Source organism: Curcuma longa, chromosome 11 (assembly GCF_044706935.1).
Source record: "Curcuma longa cultivar G26 ecotype Majalengka, Jawa Barat chromosome 11, ITB_CL_G26_1.1, whole genome shotgun sequence".
NCBI classification, from domain to species: domain Eukaryota; kingdom Viridiplantae; phylum Streptophyta; class Magnoliopsida; order Zingiberales; family Zingiberaceae; genus Curcuma; species Curcuma longa.
In genome coordinates this window covers 2,775,464-2,790,327 of record NC_133871.1, presented here as the reverse complement: position 1 = coordinate 2,790,327, position 14,864 = coordinate 2,775,464, and the positions used below count along the sequence as shown (strand labels likewise).

Here is a 14,864-nt window from a genome sequence, read left to right as displayed (position 1 = left end):
TATAAAGTCGCATCTTTCAGCACCGTACTGTGATAACGGGGGGTGGAGGATATCATGTCACATAATTACTTGTAACTTCTTGACGGCGATTTGACTGACTAATACAGAAAGGGGAATCAGTCTGATGTTGGGAGGGTGGGACTAGTTGGTGGAGAAGTTGGCCTTGAGTCAAGATGAGCAACGACCGAGTGAAGTCTCAGAATCGGAGTTAGGAGTCGGCCTCCTAAGTGGTCAGGGGTGAGTGGTCGAGCTGGGAGTCAGGCTCCCGAGCGGAATCAGGGGGTTGGGTCCCGATTGGACTTGAAGAGCAAATATCAAGTCTCAAGTCAATCTTCTGTCCGACGTGTCCCGGGCTTAGACCGGTCTTTGCGGACCGAGTCTGACCACCTCATAACACCCATAACAAGATTCAACAGTTGACAAGGTCTACAAACCTAAACTTTGAAGAGGAAGATAACGAAAGCATTTCAGGGTTTCCTAATGCTTGCTTTACCAATAATTATGACATCGGTCGAACTAGCTTCTGAAGTAACGATACGTCACAAAAAATGTAAACCGATACACATATATATCCCATGCCTATATTCTGATTGACGATTCAATGTGATTGTGAGAAATGTGAACATCTCTGAAATGCAACTGTTACAATGTTACACATCTGATCCTGTTGCTGGAGTTGGAAACATTGTGCCCTTTCACCATTGTTGATACTCCTAAAAGCAATCGATTGCAAGAAACATGGAGAGGAGATAATATACAAATGCATATGCTGCAAATTTGCCACCAAATTTGGAAAAGTTTACATCAACATTTAACTCATTTTTTGAATAGTAAGCTTGATATACAGAAAAGGTGTATTTTCTTTGCTTTTAGATCACAAGAAATTCAGATTGCAAAAGGAAGGTCGGGTAGTGATATATCACTTTGATAGCTTTTTATCCTGAGAAAAATCTTTTCCACGACTGCCATGGGAGAAATCCACCTGATTAAACATGTTTTAGGCATAAAATTAATAACATGAAATTATGATGATCAACAGATTAGCAAGAATCTATGTTGATAAACTGGGAGCGAATTGGATATACCACAGCCGGGGCACCGAGAATAGGATTTATCTTTAAGAAGAATAAGGCCAGAGCCTCCACAAACTCCACATTTTCTTTGTGCTATCTGAAAAGCATAGGAATTGGATTAAAGAATTCTCTTGGCATTGTAAATCAGCTAGCTATGAGTTTCGATATAAAGTAATAACATAGAGGGAATATATACATGTGTGATATTATTAGCATGGTTTGAAGATTCGTTTTATGTTTTTAATTCATGACTGGAAAGAGTTGTATCAGTGATGGTGCAGGTCGACACTGATCAATAGGTAGAATTGAAGGGGGAAGAAGAAGAAGCAAGGGAGGAAGAATATGTATTAAACCTCTATGGATATGGTGAACTAACGTTAGTGGATTGCAAGGAAATGGAGCCACTTTAGTAGAATCTAGCTAGCTCATAGAAGACCTTGCCGATGACCTCCAACTCAAGGAAGCCTCGTGGATCCTTGTGAAAGCCTCCAAAGAACCCTAGTCATGGAAGCCTTGAGGAAGCGCGCAGTTATGTTTGCTTGGGGAATCCTCGCGAGCTAGCAACCTCGAATACCATGTGATCGAGGGGCGTAAGCAGGTTGATAAGTACAATAATATCGCCCATGCTACCAGCACACTATAAGTATATTTCTCTACATAAAGCAACAAAATTGAAGTATAAGAATTCTAAATAAAAATGCTTAAGTTCATCTTATTGGCATAAGGTTCCTAGCACCGTATTACAAATTGTTGTTACTATACTGCCCCAAAACAAGAGTTTATGTGACTAGTCATTTGGTAGTTCATTGCTCAACCTTAAAGAGTTTACGTGACTAGCACCTCTATGGACAGACTAATTGGGATATGCAAGTAGAGTTAAATAATTTTTTTTGGCTATGAAACTTTTTTTGTATTCTTTATACTATTCCTACCAACAAACAGCAGAATAGTTATTCTTTCTAAATTATTCCAATACATGAACAAGAAAAACTTATTCCTTATCTATTCTGAAAGTATCTATTATATTCTTTAGGATAAGCCCTACCACGCAGGGCGAGATGACTATTATATTCCATAAACCTAATCATATGCTCCTTTTGGCTTTAAACATACTGAATCTATATCATCATATCCTGAATGGGTATAAGAATGCCAACTCTTGTTGGTAAATGTCTTGGCTGAGATAAGACGACCAGAGTAGCTGAGTAATATACCGAGAAATTACATGCTTTAAACGATATAACTTCTCGACCAGTGTCAACGTCTGAGGCGGTCTTGGAGGCCCAATTGAGTGGGCCAGAACACACATACCCTGGCCTAAGGCGCTGGCTACTCTTCGCGGAGTTTCGGCAGCCTGCACCATCATCTGACTCTTGACCTAAAGCTAGCAATATCAGAATGGACCTGGCGATACAACACAATCAGACTAACCCTACATAGGAATGTGACCTCAACCTTTTCTTTGTGCTTGTTTTCAGGTTTCGAAATTCTCATGCAATTCCACTTCCAATTACAGGCCAACAAAACCCACATCAATCATAATGCTAATTCCTGTTTCGAATGTGATCTAATTGATTTGCGATCGAATAGTGTTAAAAGTTGTATTTTAGCAGATGTCATGTGCATCAAATAAGTTTTATATGTAAAATAAGTATATATAGGAAGTATCGAACTCACTATCCTCTTGCTGAACTCGATCCCCGCGACCACAAAGGGCGTGATTCCAGCTGAATGGTGGGAAAAACAAATCATACGTTTGGATAGCGCAGGGGACATATGAATACAGATACGGAGAGGGGAATGGGCAATACGCCAATACCTAGTGCGCCGACGGCGATCTGCCAGGTGATCTGAACAGGGGCCAGATCCGCGGAGGCGGCTCCGTCGACGACGACGACATCGATCCCCGCCGTTAGGCGGCGGCCGCAGGTGCGACTGCGAAGGCGACTGCTGCCGCTTGTTCTAGCGACGGCGACCGAGATCGGCCCCGCTCGAGGAAGAATAGGGCGAGAGCGAGGGAGAGGAAGGCGGACTGGAGCGACTTCCATCAACCGATCGATGGACAGAAAGGAAACGCAGCGCAGCAGCATTGAGCATTTGGATAAATAATAATAAAACGGCAAATTCAAATATCTTTTTGTCCCAGCCAATCACGTCGCTCCACGTAAGCCACAACGAATAACGACCATAAAAAACATCTGTTTCACACTAAATATTTATTTTTTTTATTTTTAAATTTTATTTTAAGAAAATAATTAATTAAATTATCTTTTTTTTTTACATTTTTCAAAAATAAATAAATATTAAACTAAAATAGCTAAATTGTTCAGCTTTTCTTCTCCATCATATTCATTCTTATACCATTTTCCTCTCAACTTTTAGATAGTGCAAGACATAGCTGTGAAGATAAATACCACTATGAGTTTCATGAATGTCTGTAAGAGAATGTAAATTCAAGCATTACTAGGTCAGATAGTGTGGCTTGAGATCATAGGTTTTCTTTTGGATTTGCCACCACAATTAAAGAACATAATGGAAGAAGAAGAAGTTGAAGTAGAAGCAACTTTTTTTGCTTCAATTCATGTCGTATTCGGATGCACTTAGATACTCTCCATGTTCTTCAAAGTACTCGATCAGGCGCTTCAAGAATGTGTTGTGACTAACAGTCTCTGTATCGCAGACCAGACAGCATTGCCTTCTAGCGCGAGTCACAGCCACGTTCATTCGCCTGTCGTCGCTCAGAAACCCAACCTATGAACGATGGAAGACAGAAAAGAAGGGACATTAATGGCGGTGCAACAGTTCAACACGATTTTTTCGACAAGTGATGGTAATGGAATGAGCCTTGAGTGCTCTTGATGTACATTAGATAGTTAGAGCTTCGTTTGAACAAACAAAAACAAAAGGATGGGATTCACACAGGACCGAGAAGTTACATGACTATATTCGTCTTCTGAAAGCTTACCTCCTTTTTTGAATTAGACCGGACCATAGATATGATAATGGCTTCTTTTTCTCGGCCTTGAAACCCGTCAACGGTTGAAATTTCGACATCCTTCAATATGTTTTCTTTGCTCCTCAGCATCTTAAGATAAGTCACCTGTATATAAGCATTTAATCGACACACATTGTTAACTCGATTGCTGCTAGTGTCAAGATCAAGGCAATCGCGCTAGAAAGGAGCAAAATGAAACAAGTAGGATCATGCCCAGAGCATAGGATATGAACAAGTAGGAAAATATACAAGCACGGTTTCAAGTGTCCACACGGCCAAAATATTTCCGGACGTCAACCATTAGTGACACTATATATGCAAGTAGTTGAAACTAATTGGCTGACTACTCATTCCAAAATCTTGAGTTGTTAAGAAAGGGATCGATTTATATTTATATGATAGATCATCGTAGTTGTCCATATGGGACCAATGGGCTCTACTTAAGAAAGGGATCGATTTATATTTATATGATAGATCATCGTAGTTGTCCATCTGGGACCAATTGGCATAGAGCCTCCTATTTCTATAATCTGTCACCCCAACGGCCCTACACGATTGGCCCTACGATCATCTGTGAGGAGGTAAATCGAGAAGTTACAGTTGACCACGACGGAGGAGGCATGGAGCCTCCTAAAAAAAATGATAAATCCCAGTCAGTCTCATAGACTCAATCCCTGGAGGTGACCGGCCCGGTCCCACGGAAGTTTCCCACCGACCACCAACTGTTGCTCTCATAATTAGATAAATATGACAAAAAAAACTGAGTGGGTAAACTTTTTATAGTGACCGACCCCACCGCCGAAACGGTCCCATATCAGAAAACCCCCTAAGGGATTTTTTGGAGGCACAGTACCACTAGGTTGATAAGAGCATACTGCCGCAACAGCACCTTAGCCAAGCTAAGACTTGAATCGCACAGTACCTCAGTCAACAAATATATGTTGCTAAGAGGATTCGAACTCGAAACCTCAAGCAACAGGGGTCTCCATGCTTACCACTTGAGATAAGACACTTCAAAAAAAATGATAATCCCAGTAGCCACAGAGATGGCCGGCCCGGTCCCACGGAAGTTTCCCACCGACCACCAGAGTAAATCGGGAAGCGCATACGGCGGTCAATCCAGATGCCCAGCATCCTTTGATTGCGTTCCCCATTTGGAGGAAAATTCCTGCAAATACGCCGTAGCTGGGGATCGAATCGCAGGTCCCTGAGTTACAACTCGGATGTCCTACCGTTGCACCATTGCCCCGGGGACGAGATAAGACACTTCAAGCTTCAACATAATGTTGCTATAAAAATCAATGCTAGAATGTAATAATCATTTCATTTATTTTAATAAAAATAGGCAGTCCGATGCACGAAGCTCCCGCCAGTGCAGGTCCCGAGGAAGGATCAGATCACATTGAGTCTATTGTATGTAGTCTTACCTTGCATTTTACAAGAGATTGTTTCTGCTACTTGAACCCGTGGCTTCAAGGTCACATGACAACAACTTTACCGTTGCGCCAAGGCTCCCTTCATTTCATTTATTTTAATAACTTGTTAATTTAAAATTTTAATTGATTGACTTTGTAATTGTTACCAGCTTTTATTTGAATATAAATGAGCTAAGTGGAAGAGAATTATTGGATTAAAAGTTTATGAATTGGTCTCAACAAGCATTAAAGTGTGCCAAAACTTGAGCACGAAACTATACTTTAGAACTTGCACGCAAGAACAACATAATCAAAACATAAATAATGAGAGGTGCCAAGGAATCACTTCCATAACATGGCGCAAACAATAAATTCAAACAACAAATCATTGAAAAGATACGATACGATCTATTTATGCTGATGAAAAGAGTGAAACCTGTGCAGCATATGGAGTAATCATTTATTTTAATAACTTGTTAATTTAAAATTTTAATTGATTGACTTTGTAATTGTTACCGGCTTATATTTGAATATAAATGAGCTAAGTGGAAGAGAATCATTGGATTAAAAGTTTATGAATTGGTCTCAACAAGCATTAAAGTGTGCCAAAACTTGAGCACGAAACTATACTTTAGAACTTGCACGCAAGATCAACATAATCAAAACATAAATAATGAGAGGTGCCAAGGAATCACTTCCATAACATGGCGCAAACAATAAATTCAAACAACAAATCATTGAAAAGATACGATGCGATCGATTTATGCTGATGAAAAGAGTGAAACCTGTGCAGCATATGGAGTAATTATTCCAATATCAGATGCTTGAACTCCAGATTCAAGAAGCTGCTTTGCATGGGCTATAGTTACCGCAGCCTCTCCCTCGTTCATAGTACTCTCTTCTTCGTCTTTCCTCTCATCCATGTCACACCTGTATGAAAGAACATCACAAATTCAATATGAAGATCAGATGAGCTGATAAACCTCAAATGTGCAGATCAATCAGATAAAAAGAATGTGATTTTAAAAGCAGATCCCGGCATGGGGAAACATGTTTTTTTTTCCAAAACTTATCTTGAAAGCATATCAGTTATCACCAGTTAGCAGTTGCGAAAATATAAAAATTATATCATGCACAAAGAACACTTGCCCTGTTGTATCTATGAGAAGAAGAGTCGGTGATGCTGCTGATGATCTCTTTACACCTTCAAGTTCATACAGCATATGACCAGCTACACTAGAATGAGCTTCTACCTGATGCAACAAGTTGGAAGAAGATCACTAGTTATTGGATAGAACAAGAAAATCACAAGGAGTGAATACTCTTCTACAACTAAAGGTGGAATCCGCCACCTTAGCGGCCCCACACGGTCGGCCCCACGACCATCTGTGATGAGGTAAATCGAAAAACTGTAGTTGGTCACAACGCAGGAGGGTATTGCCTGGCTTCGCCAGGATTCAAACCCCTTGCCCTCTTCTGCAACTCTGCTGCGTCGTAACCAACTCAGCTATGCCCCGGGGGCAAGGAGTGAATACTCAATTCCATGATTATGAAATATGACCTACAATCCAAAGAAAAAGAAGATTGAATTACCTTACTATTGTAGAATTCTTTGGATGACCAACTCATAATAAGCTCATGCATTCGGTATTGTACAGTGAGCATAGACATGACTTCATCTCCATACAAGCCCGCTAAACGTTCAAAGAGTGTTTTACCTAAACCCTTCTTTCCAGCTTCCACACTCTGGATTGTCGGAGGAAGCTGGAGATGGTCCCCTGCAAGCACACACCTTGGTCCCTGCAAAGACAAATTAAGACTAAGATCATCCTGATAATCCTGCTTCCATAGAATGTAATACATCCAAAGTATCCAAAAATAGAACTCTTTTGCAGATTCTAGAATACAAAGCTATTTTGCAAAAAGTATAATCAAACATTCCAAACCTCATTTTCTTTAATCACTACATTTCACCTCCCAGAAAATTAATTAAAGCACAAGGACATCAGTTTTCCTTTTATTGTTTTTATTTTACTCTTCTTTCTTTCTTCCTTTCCCTGCATTTTGGTTGGGTTGTGGTAACTATAGCACTTTCCATTCCAGAGTCCACCACTCTCCTAACCATTATTGGTATCATCTTACTGCCTCTAAGAACCATTCATGATTTTTCTTAGCCAAATTCTTGTTTTTTCTCATAAAAAAAAATAACTTACAGTCGAAGTTTTCAGCACCCACAAGTACATGATACCAAAAGAACTACTTTTGAATGCTTCATAAATTTTTATATTATAGATTAACTTCAAAGTTCTGGACAACGAGAACGAATTAGGCAAACGTTCGTGCTTTGGTAGTTCAGTTACCAGTCCTCACACACTTTGGGATTTATTCTTGGATAGCAATACAAAGGTCATACTCATAGTATTATATTTAGTAAAAGTTCCTGTTGATTCCATTCGTGATGCTTACCCACATTCCACTTTCTTCAAAACCTGAGAATAGTAAATACCTTTAGCAATGGTATCCAACATGCTACTTCGAGTGCCTGAGCAGCTTCATCAATTATAACCAAGTCAAACGTAATACTCTCTAGTTTGCGAGAAAATGCACCAGTCAAAGTCGTCAAAACTACATCTGCATTTTTTATAACATCTGAGACTGCCAACTGCTGTCTCTTCCTCTCTTCTTTGGCAAGTGTTCTAAGCTCTTTCTTAATGTCCCTTTTGGTGTTCCTATCTTTTGCTTTTAACAGCTTCCCACTCAAGACCTGAAAAGGTTAAAAAACATATAAAATGGACAGCATGCAATAAACGCCAAGGATTACCTCAAAAAAAACTATAACTGAATAATAAGTGATTAATATTTTTTAATTGATACAACACAAAGTTTATAGTTTTATACTTTAACGATAATACAAGGTACATAACTTATAATCTCACAACTGATCATCAAAATCATGAAGCAGAGGGTTGTCAAAGGTTTGCATACCTTCATTTCCTTACGAATATCCTTTGCCAGTGCACTATTATCACCTTGCAAAACCTAGTCATAAGGAGCAATTAAATTAGGAATATATAATGAGCAGAAGTTTTATCTCGGAAACAAATGAAGACTCATACAGTTAAAGCCCTTCAAAGAGTGCTTTAGTGGGCTTTAGATTCAACAATAAGTATTAATTAGGAAAACTGGACAATAGCATGACCTTGTATCATATACAGTTCACAGATGTTACAATTCAGGGCAGTTGACAACAAAAATTTCACTGGTGAAATATAACAAAAAAGGATATGGGAGAAAGCAAACATCAAAATCATTTAAACACAAGGAATGGATGAAGCAACTCCAAGAACATAACACCAAACTCTTCATGCTCTAATAACTCCATAGAGCTAGAAAGTCTATCAGAAAGCAAATATAAACCTAAAGTCTACATAGGTCAAAACCCCCAAGAAGGAGAATTCAGAAACTACTATGGTGGTTGTACATCACCATAGTAACCAAAACCCCCAAAGAGATTTGACATAAAATATCATGCATCAAATTTTGTTTCCTGTAGTAGTTGGACAATTAGACCATAGACCATATTTTGAAGCTATCATATTGTTTAGGTTTAATAGTGATGATTCTAAATATTTATCACTTAGTACAGATTCTCTTCAACTGTAACATATCAAATGTTTCAGATGTTTAAACTAATTGCTTCTGAAATGGAATAGCATTCTATTCATATTAACAAAATTGAAATTTGAAACCATTCTTGAATGAAACTTCTCATATAAAATAATAAACAGAATAGAACAAACATCTGGTGTCCTTTACAATGTCAGCACAAAAACACACTCCTAGCTCAAACAATGTTCTACTTAATAGCACTTCTCAAAATTTTGAGAATATGGCTCAGGTTTCCAATGGCTTAGAAAGCAGTTGCAGAAATGACTTGCTAGTTTATAAACCAGCTTAGTGCCACTTGCAAACCAGTTTGCCAAGAGTGCAACTCTACAACTTTCTTCTCACCTCAACCAAACCACAGCGTTGGAGTTGGTTCTTTTTCATTATATACTTCCACCATGATTATTTCTTTGACTTTCTCCCATCAAGTGCACATATTAAGGTGTGATTGTGGACAATATTGATTTAGATGGGAGAGTACGTGGAGATGCATATAATTGATGAATTACTCACTATGTAATCGACCTAGATCAGTAAGTGTCACAAGAGGGGTGTGTCAAAGAGAGGAAAATAGAGAAGAGAGAAGTGACAGGACAGTAATAACACAGATGAGACAGGTAAGAAAAATACAGAAGTAGAAAGATCAGTTGGTAGAGGTTTGAGGTGGAGATTCATCATACATTTATAAGTAACTTTGATTCAAAGCTTCTATCTTGCTTTCAAAGTTTGCAATACATAAGCACTATTAACAGTGTACTGTTCACTTTGTAGATTAACAGGCCTTCCATTTAAAGAACTCAACTGAACATTAACTGCCAGTTCAATATGACTATAACAACACATATTTTTATAAATCATTAATGAATTCATAAAAGAATTGCCAAATATGTGTTAGGAAAAAACACTGTACTGAGACAGGTTCAATACCTGAGCATCTAGTGCACTGTCCAACACTTGAGGTAACAAACGTGCAGGATGTCCCAACCTCACTAATTTTACCCTGGAAAAGCATGGTTAACATTAAACTAACTATAAACCATGAAAACAAAAGGCAAAGGTAGTACATAAATTTCTAGACTAATGTGTTTGTATGTATGAGAGAAAATAAGATTTTGCATTTTGTTTGATACAGATCACCTTTCTCTAGAAGAGGGTTCACCCACATAAACTTTCAATTCTTATTACATTGTACAAGAAAAACATATATCTAAGTGCATATGATTTGTAGATGGCATTGTGCTATGACAACATCAAGTCCAAATTAAAAAGATCAAGGAATGAATTAGGCCTTAGTAGCCAGCATAATATATCTAAACCTTGTGAACATGGATTGTAAATGTAGATGGAAATATGCTAATTGATAACAAGCTTTAACTATGCTAAATCAAAATTTTGAACAGTCAAAACAGATTTCTAGCACTAAAGTGCATACATTAAGAAGAATTAAGAGTCAAAATATCAAATGTAACTTTAGCAACACTAAAAGAAAACTAAAGGAATAGTTAAACAAGATGGATAAATGATTCCCAGAAGTGAATGCTTTATATATCCTAAATCCATTATTCAACAAAGATGAATCTTGTCCCTCCAGCTAACTCTATGCAAGAATATGTCACTGTTAGCAAATCTACTTGCTAGACTCAACTACAAACTCAAAATGCTCAGGCACAAGTTAATCATAGTTCCCTTGTCTAAGCCGTATCAACCTCCTCATTAACCTACCAACCATGTGGGACTAAACTGGTATGTCATAGTACAATTTGTTGCGGTATCATGATCAATCTGTGCAACAGCAAGATTACCATATTATCAATATTACTAATCTGCACGACCTAATATCAGTAGAAAGTAACAAATAATAAAATTGAATGATGTTCAGGCAGCATTATATATGCCCCAAATTCATTTTGACTTAGGATTCGCTATTGGAAGAATAAACAATTGTTCAAGACCAAGATCAGTTTTCCAGATTGACCAGGAATAGTAACAAGGTAACAGCAACTGAGAGAAAGACATGATGAGTTCAAAATGGCCATAAGGGATTGGCAATAGCAAAACAAACAACTATATTCAAAATGAAACTTGTCAAAGAGTGACATGCATGTAAATATTCAAAATGAAAGATGGCTTTTTAGGCTGTTAAGTAATTGTAGGCTAAGTAAACTGCGAGAAAGTCTACAATCTAAATGCACCTGAAAGGAAACAGACGTTCAACCATGTTATCAACAGCTATATTGGAAGCAGCGCATGCAAGAACCTTAGATCCCTGTTTGACTCCTTGCAATATAATCTCAATCACAGTTGTTGTCTTCCCAGTTCCTGGAGGTCCATGAAGCAAAAATACATCCCTACATGAAAGAGACTTCAAGACAGCGTCCCTCTATGATAAAATAGATTAGATTAATCAGTTGAGAAAATTATTTATCAAAAGAAGCGCACAGAAAAACATATTGGTGAAATAATAGCATGGAACAGTTGTCCCATAAGATCCCTTAGGACTGTTAGTCCACTGAGGGATTTGGAATAGATTAACCAGTTTGGGATGATCTAATGTCATCACAATAAACTGGTATGTAATGCCAAAGCAAAATGGAAGCAATTCACCAGTAGGCATAGATCTTCACTTTTTGATTATTGCTCTTCGTAGAGAACAAGTGATTCTTCTTTAGGTAGAAACAACAATTTAGATCTCAAAATGAGGTGTAAGAACTTGTTAGATACAAATATCTAATCTCCTGTATCACATTAAGTCCAATCTTAAGCATGAAAGCTGACATCAGCAAGGTAGTTTCAAAGAGATGCTTGGTTCCTTCCTAGAAAAAAGGTGATGCTTGTGTCACATATAGATACTGGTGCAAGTATATGCTAACCCAACTAGTATCCATGCACCAACAATTTTTATGGCACAGATCAAACATAGCTAGATAATTACGAAGCAGTGAGGAAAAGAATCATATAGAGACTGGGAATGACTAACAATATATTTATGAAGAGATTATTTGCATAATATAGATCTTTTTCTTATATTCTTTTTACAATATGAATGAGTTTTATTTATGTAGTATGTCAAAGCATCAAGCATCCTTCATTTTGACTTTTTGCCTTCATATAATGCACAATACTCCGTTTCAAACTTTCAGTTACCATATAAACATGACCATGTATTAGAACAACAGGATCTTAAAACCAAGGGGGCTATATGAGATCATTCTATAATCGTTAGACATACAAATCACAAGCTAAAGATGCTAACAGTTAATAATATGAAACAATCTAGTAAATATCTCAATATATTTCCTTAACCTTCAAGTTGAATCAAAACATGAAAAAATAACAAATATCGATAAGAAAAATAATTACCTGTGAATGATCAAGATTCTTGTTAAATGGACTGAATTGACTGACTTTCTTAGAAACAACAGGTGGTTTTTCCCCAAATAATACAGGAATCAGGTCAGCAGCTGGTCCTTTTTGTGCACCCTTGCTGAGTTTAATCAATGCATCCTTCATACTTCTATATGTCACCTACAATATTACAGAATCCACTCAAGTTCTGACAAATTAACAATAAAATAACAAAGTAGTCTTTTGGAAGTCTAATAAGACAATCAATACCCTTGCAAATACTGCTAAAGAAGAGCAATTTAAAATGCAACCATAAAACAAAAGTAGATGCACTAGTAAAAGAAATAGGCACTGAATGATCAAACATTCATGATGTAAGTTAGAGAGAGGAAAAACAAGGAAAATGTATAAAAAAAACAATCAGTGATGTAAGCCCCAATGATTTTAGTCTGCTACATGGATTTATGTAAATTAGATTCCTCATTCATCTCCCTCATGACACCTGTAAAAGTCTTAATATATTCACCTAGTTTAACTATACACTCTGTTGATCTTCTTCAACATATCCAGTTCTTAACCTATTTTCTCTCAGCTTATCATTTATTGGGGTACACCTAATTGCTCCAAATTAGCAATAATCTATCCAAAGAATAAGGATAAAAAATATGGTTACAAAAGGAAAAAATAAATGGCTAACAAGATAAATTTATATAATCATATAGACCATACAACATTAAACAACTGGTATTGATTTTAATTCAATTAATGATGTGCTTATGGTTTTAGTTGCAAGTTCATATAACATTTAAAGATGGATAAGGTATCACAAACTCTTGGCTGATTTTTCAAAGCATTGTAGAATTTACTCAAACCTTGTCAGGTGTTAGCTGGGATCTAATTGAGCAAAGAGACCAGAACTATTTACAAACCATGAGTTTACAGAAGTTGTCAAAGTCCTAGACAATATCATATGTTGTCAGTCAAATACCTCATTTGCAACCTTCTCAAGACGCAGAGAGCTATTTAATCCATCTTCAGGAATGTCATCGAAAGCAACAATGATTGAAGAGTCCTTGTTTACAAGCATCACAAGAGATAAAATCAGTTTTCAAAAAGCAAAATATGAGGAGAGAATCCTTCTAGAATTATGTATTTGTACTACAAATACCTTGAGGCGATACACTACACCTTGTCCAAGTAAAGGAGAACTAGAATCAGCCTTATTTGGTTTGAGAATAACCACATCGTGATTCGAGAACTGTACCCAAAATCTCAATTAAGGAACAAACATGAGAGCACTAGAGCATAATCAAGTTAAGTTAAACCATTTGACTTTGCTCAACCATTTTAACAGAAGTTGATAAATCCAGTGTTGGTTCTGGAAGGAAAATTATGTTTTACCACCAGATTTTACATCTTTGTACAAAAAAAATGATTGAGAGTAACCCTAAACCCAAAAGCATTGGGCCAGCTAAGACTTCTTTATCATAGTGAAAATTTTCAACATAGAAAGCTTTGCAAAAATCTTAAACAGCATCAAAAAAGAAACATCTGCTTCATTTACTTCTATGTTTATAATTTACAATGATAACAATGACAAAACCTTGTGAGCAGGAAGAAGATCCCCCTTGTTTGATTGGAACTCCAGAAGTGCTTTTCCCATCAAACCTGTCTAGAAAAGTGCATACAAAAGTAAGAATACACTACGATAAGAGCAGAACTGTATTGTTAGGCAACAAAAGGAAAAAATGCGGACTTGAGCATCTGTGCACTTAAGATTAAGAAGAGCATAGCCTCTCTTTTGAGCAACATCCAAGCCTTTCGATGAAGCAGAACCAATAGATGCCGATATTTCAGCCTCCTAAAAATCATGACACAAACGGTCAGAACGATTCGCCATCAAAATCTCAGCAGAGAAATGTAGTATAAATGGAACAAATTTAACAACCGTAAAATTTGTAACAACACACGAAACATATAGAAGTTAGGGTATCAGCGGGACATCATGAATATAGAATAACAAGCTCATTATCTCCAGGAGAGGACCTTTTCCAAGTCGATCAGAGGGGACGTGAGGGAGACGAATTGCTCCACGGACATGGCAGGCGATTTCATGCCGGAACGTTTCTCAACTCCCTCCATGGATTTCTTCTCCGATCGGAATCACGAGCAGCGGCGCTGCTCCGCGTTCCGGCGGAGGCGGGGGAAGGGTAACGATACGGAAGACGAAGAAGAGGCTTTCCAGTGCTGCAGTGGAAAACTTAAATTTATCCCCGGATATTAATCAGATGTCAATTTGACCCTTAAATTTAGTATTAATTGCAACAGGTTCGATTTTTTTTATTTTGTGAAAAATATATGAACGATTAG

The 14,864-nt window shown here is 37.4% G+C and overlaps 2 protein-coding genes across 2 annotated transcripts; both read right to left on the bottom strand.

Annotated features, from left to right (window-relative positions):
• Positions 1 to 753: 753 nt before the first annotated feature.
• LOC141842301 (uncharacterized) lies at positions 754 to 3,128 on the bottom strand. Its single transcript, XM_074730510.1, has 4 exons — positions 2,893 to 3,128; positions 2,751 to 2,800; positions 1,086 to 1,170; positions 754 to 982 (listed from the first exon to the last, which is right to left on the bottom strand). The coding sequence occupies exons 1-4, from the start codon at positions 3,119 to 3,121 to the stop codon at positions 936 to 938; spliced, it is 411 nt and encodes a 136-aa protein (XP_074586611.1). The 5' UTR covers positions 3,122 to 3,128; the 3' UTR covers positions 754 to 935.
• A 346-nt stretch (positions 3,129 to 3,474) lies between these two features.
• Positions 3,475 to 14,720, bottom strand: LOC141839147 (uncharacterized). The gene is made up of 15 exons (XM_074726826.1): positions 14,541 to 14,720; positions 14,251 to 14,355; positions 14,098 to 14,166; positions 13,663 to 13,752; positions 13,483 to 13,566; positions 12,510 to 12,674; positions 11,342 to 11,529; positions 10,077 to 10,149; positions 8,469 to 8,522; positions 7,990 to 8,247; positions 7,077 to 7,283; positions 6,633 to 6,736; positions 6,269 to 6,413; positions 4,039 to 4,173; positions 3,475 to 3,824 (listed from the first exon to the last, which is right to left on the bottom strand). Exons 1-15 carry the CDS (start codon positions 14,634 to 14,636, stop codon positions 3,648 to 3,650), a joined length of 1,950 nt encoding a protein of 649 aa, XP_074582927.1. The 5' UTR covers positions 14,637 to 14,720; the 3' UTR covers positions 3,475 to 3,647.
• Between the last annotated feature and the right edge of the window lie 144 nt (positions 14,721 to 14,864).

Excerpts from the sequence above, each read along its gene's own strand:
- LOC141839147 (XM_074726826.1), bottom strand. The coding sequence starts at position 14,636 with ATGGAGGGAGTTGAGAAACGTTCCGGCATGAAATCGCCTGCCATGTCC. Across the intron at positions 10,150-11,341 it reads GAACGTCTGTTTCCTTTCAG|GGTAAAATTAGTGAGGTTGG; the intron begins GTGCATTTAGAT and ends ATGCTTTTCCAG. Across the intron at positions 8,248-8,468 it reads ATATTCGTAAGGAAATGAAG|GTCTTGAGTGGGAAGCTGTT; the intron begins GTATGCAAACCT and ends TAACCTTTTCAG.
- LOC141842301 (XM_074730510.1), bottom strand. The coding sequence starts at position 3,121 with ATGGAAGTCGCTCCAGTCCGCCTTCCTCTCCCTCGCTCTCGCCCTATT. Across the intron at positions 2,801-2,892 it reads GATCGCCGTCGGCGCACTAG|CTGGAATCACGCCCTTTGTG; the intron begins GTATTGGCGTAT and ends CCCACCATTCAG. Across the intron at positions 1,171-2,750 it reads TCGAGTTCAGCAAGAGGATA|ATAGCACAAAGAAAATGTGG; the intron begins GTGAGTTCGATA and ends TATGCTTTTCAG.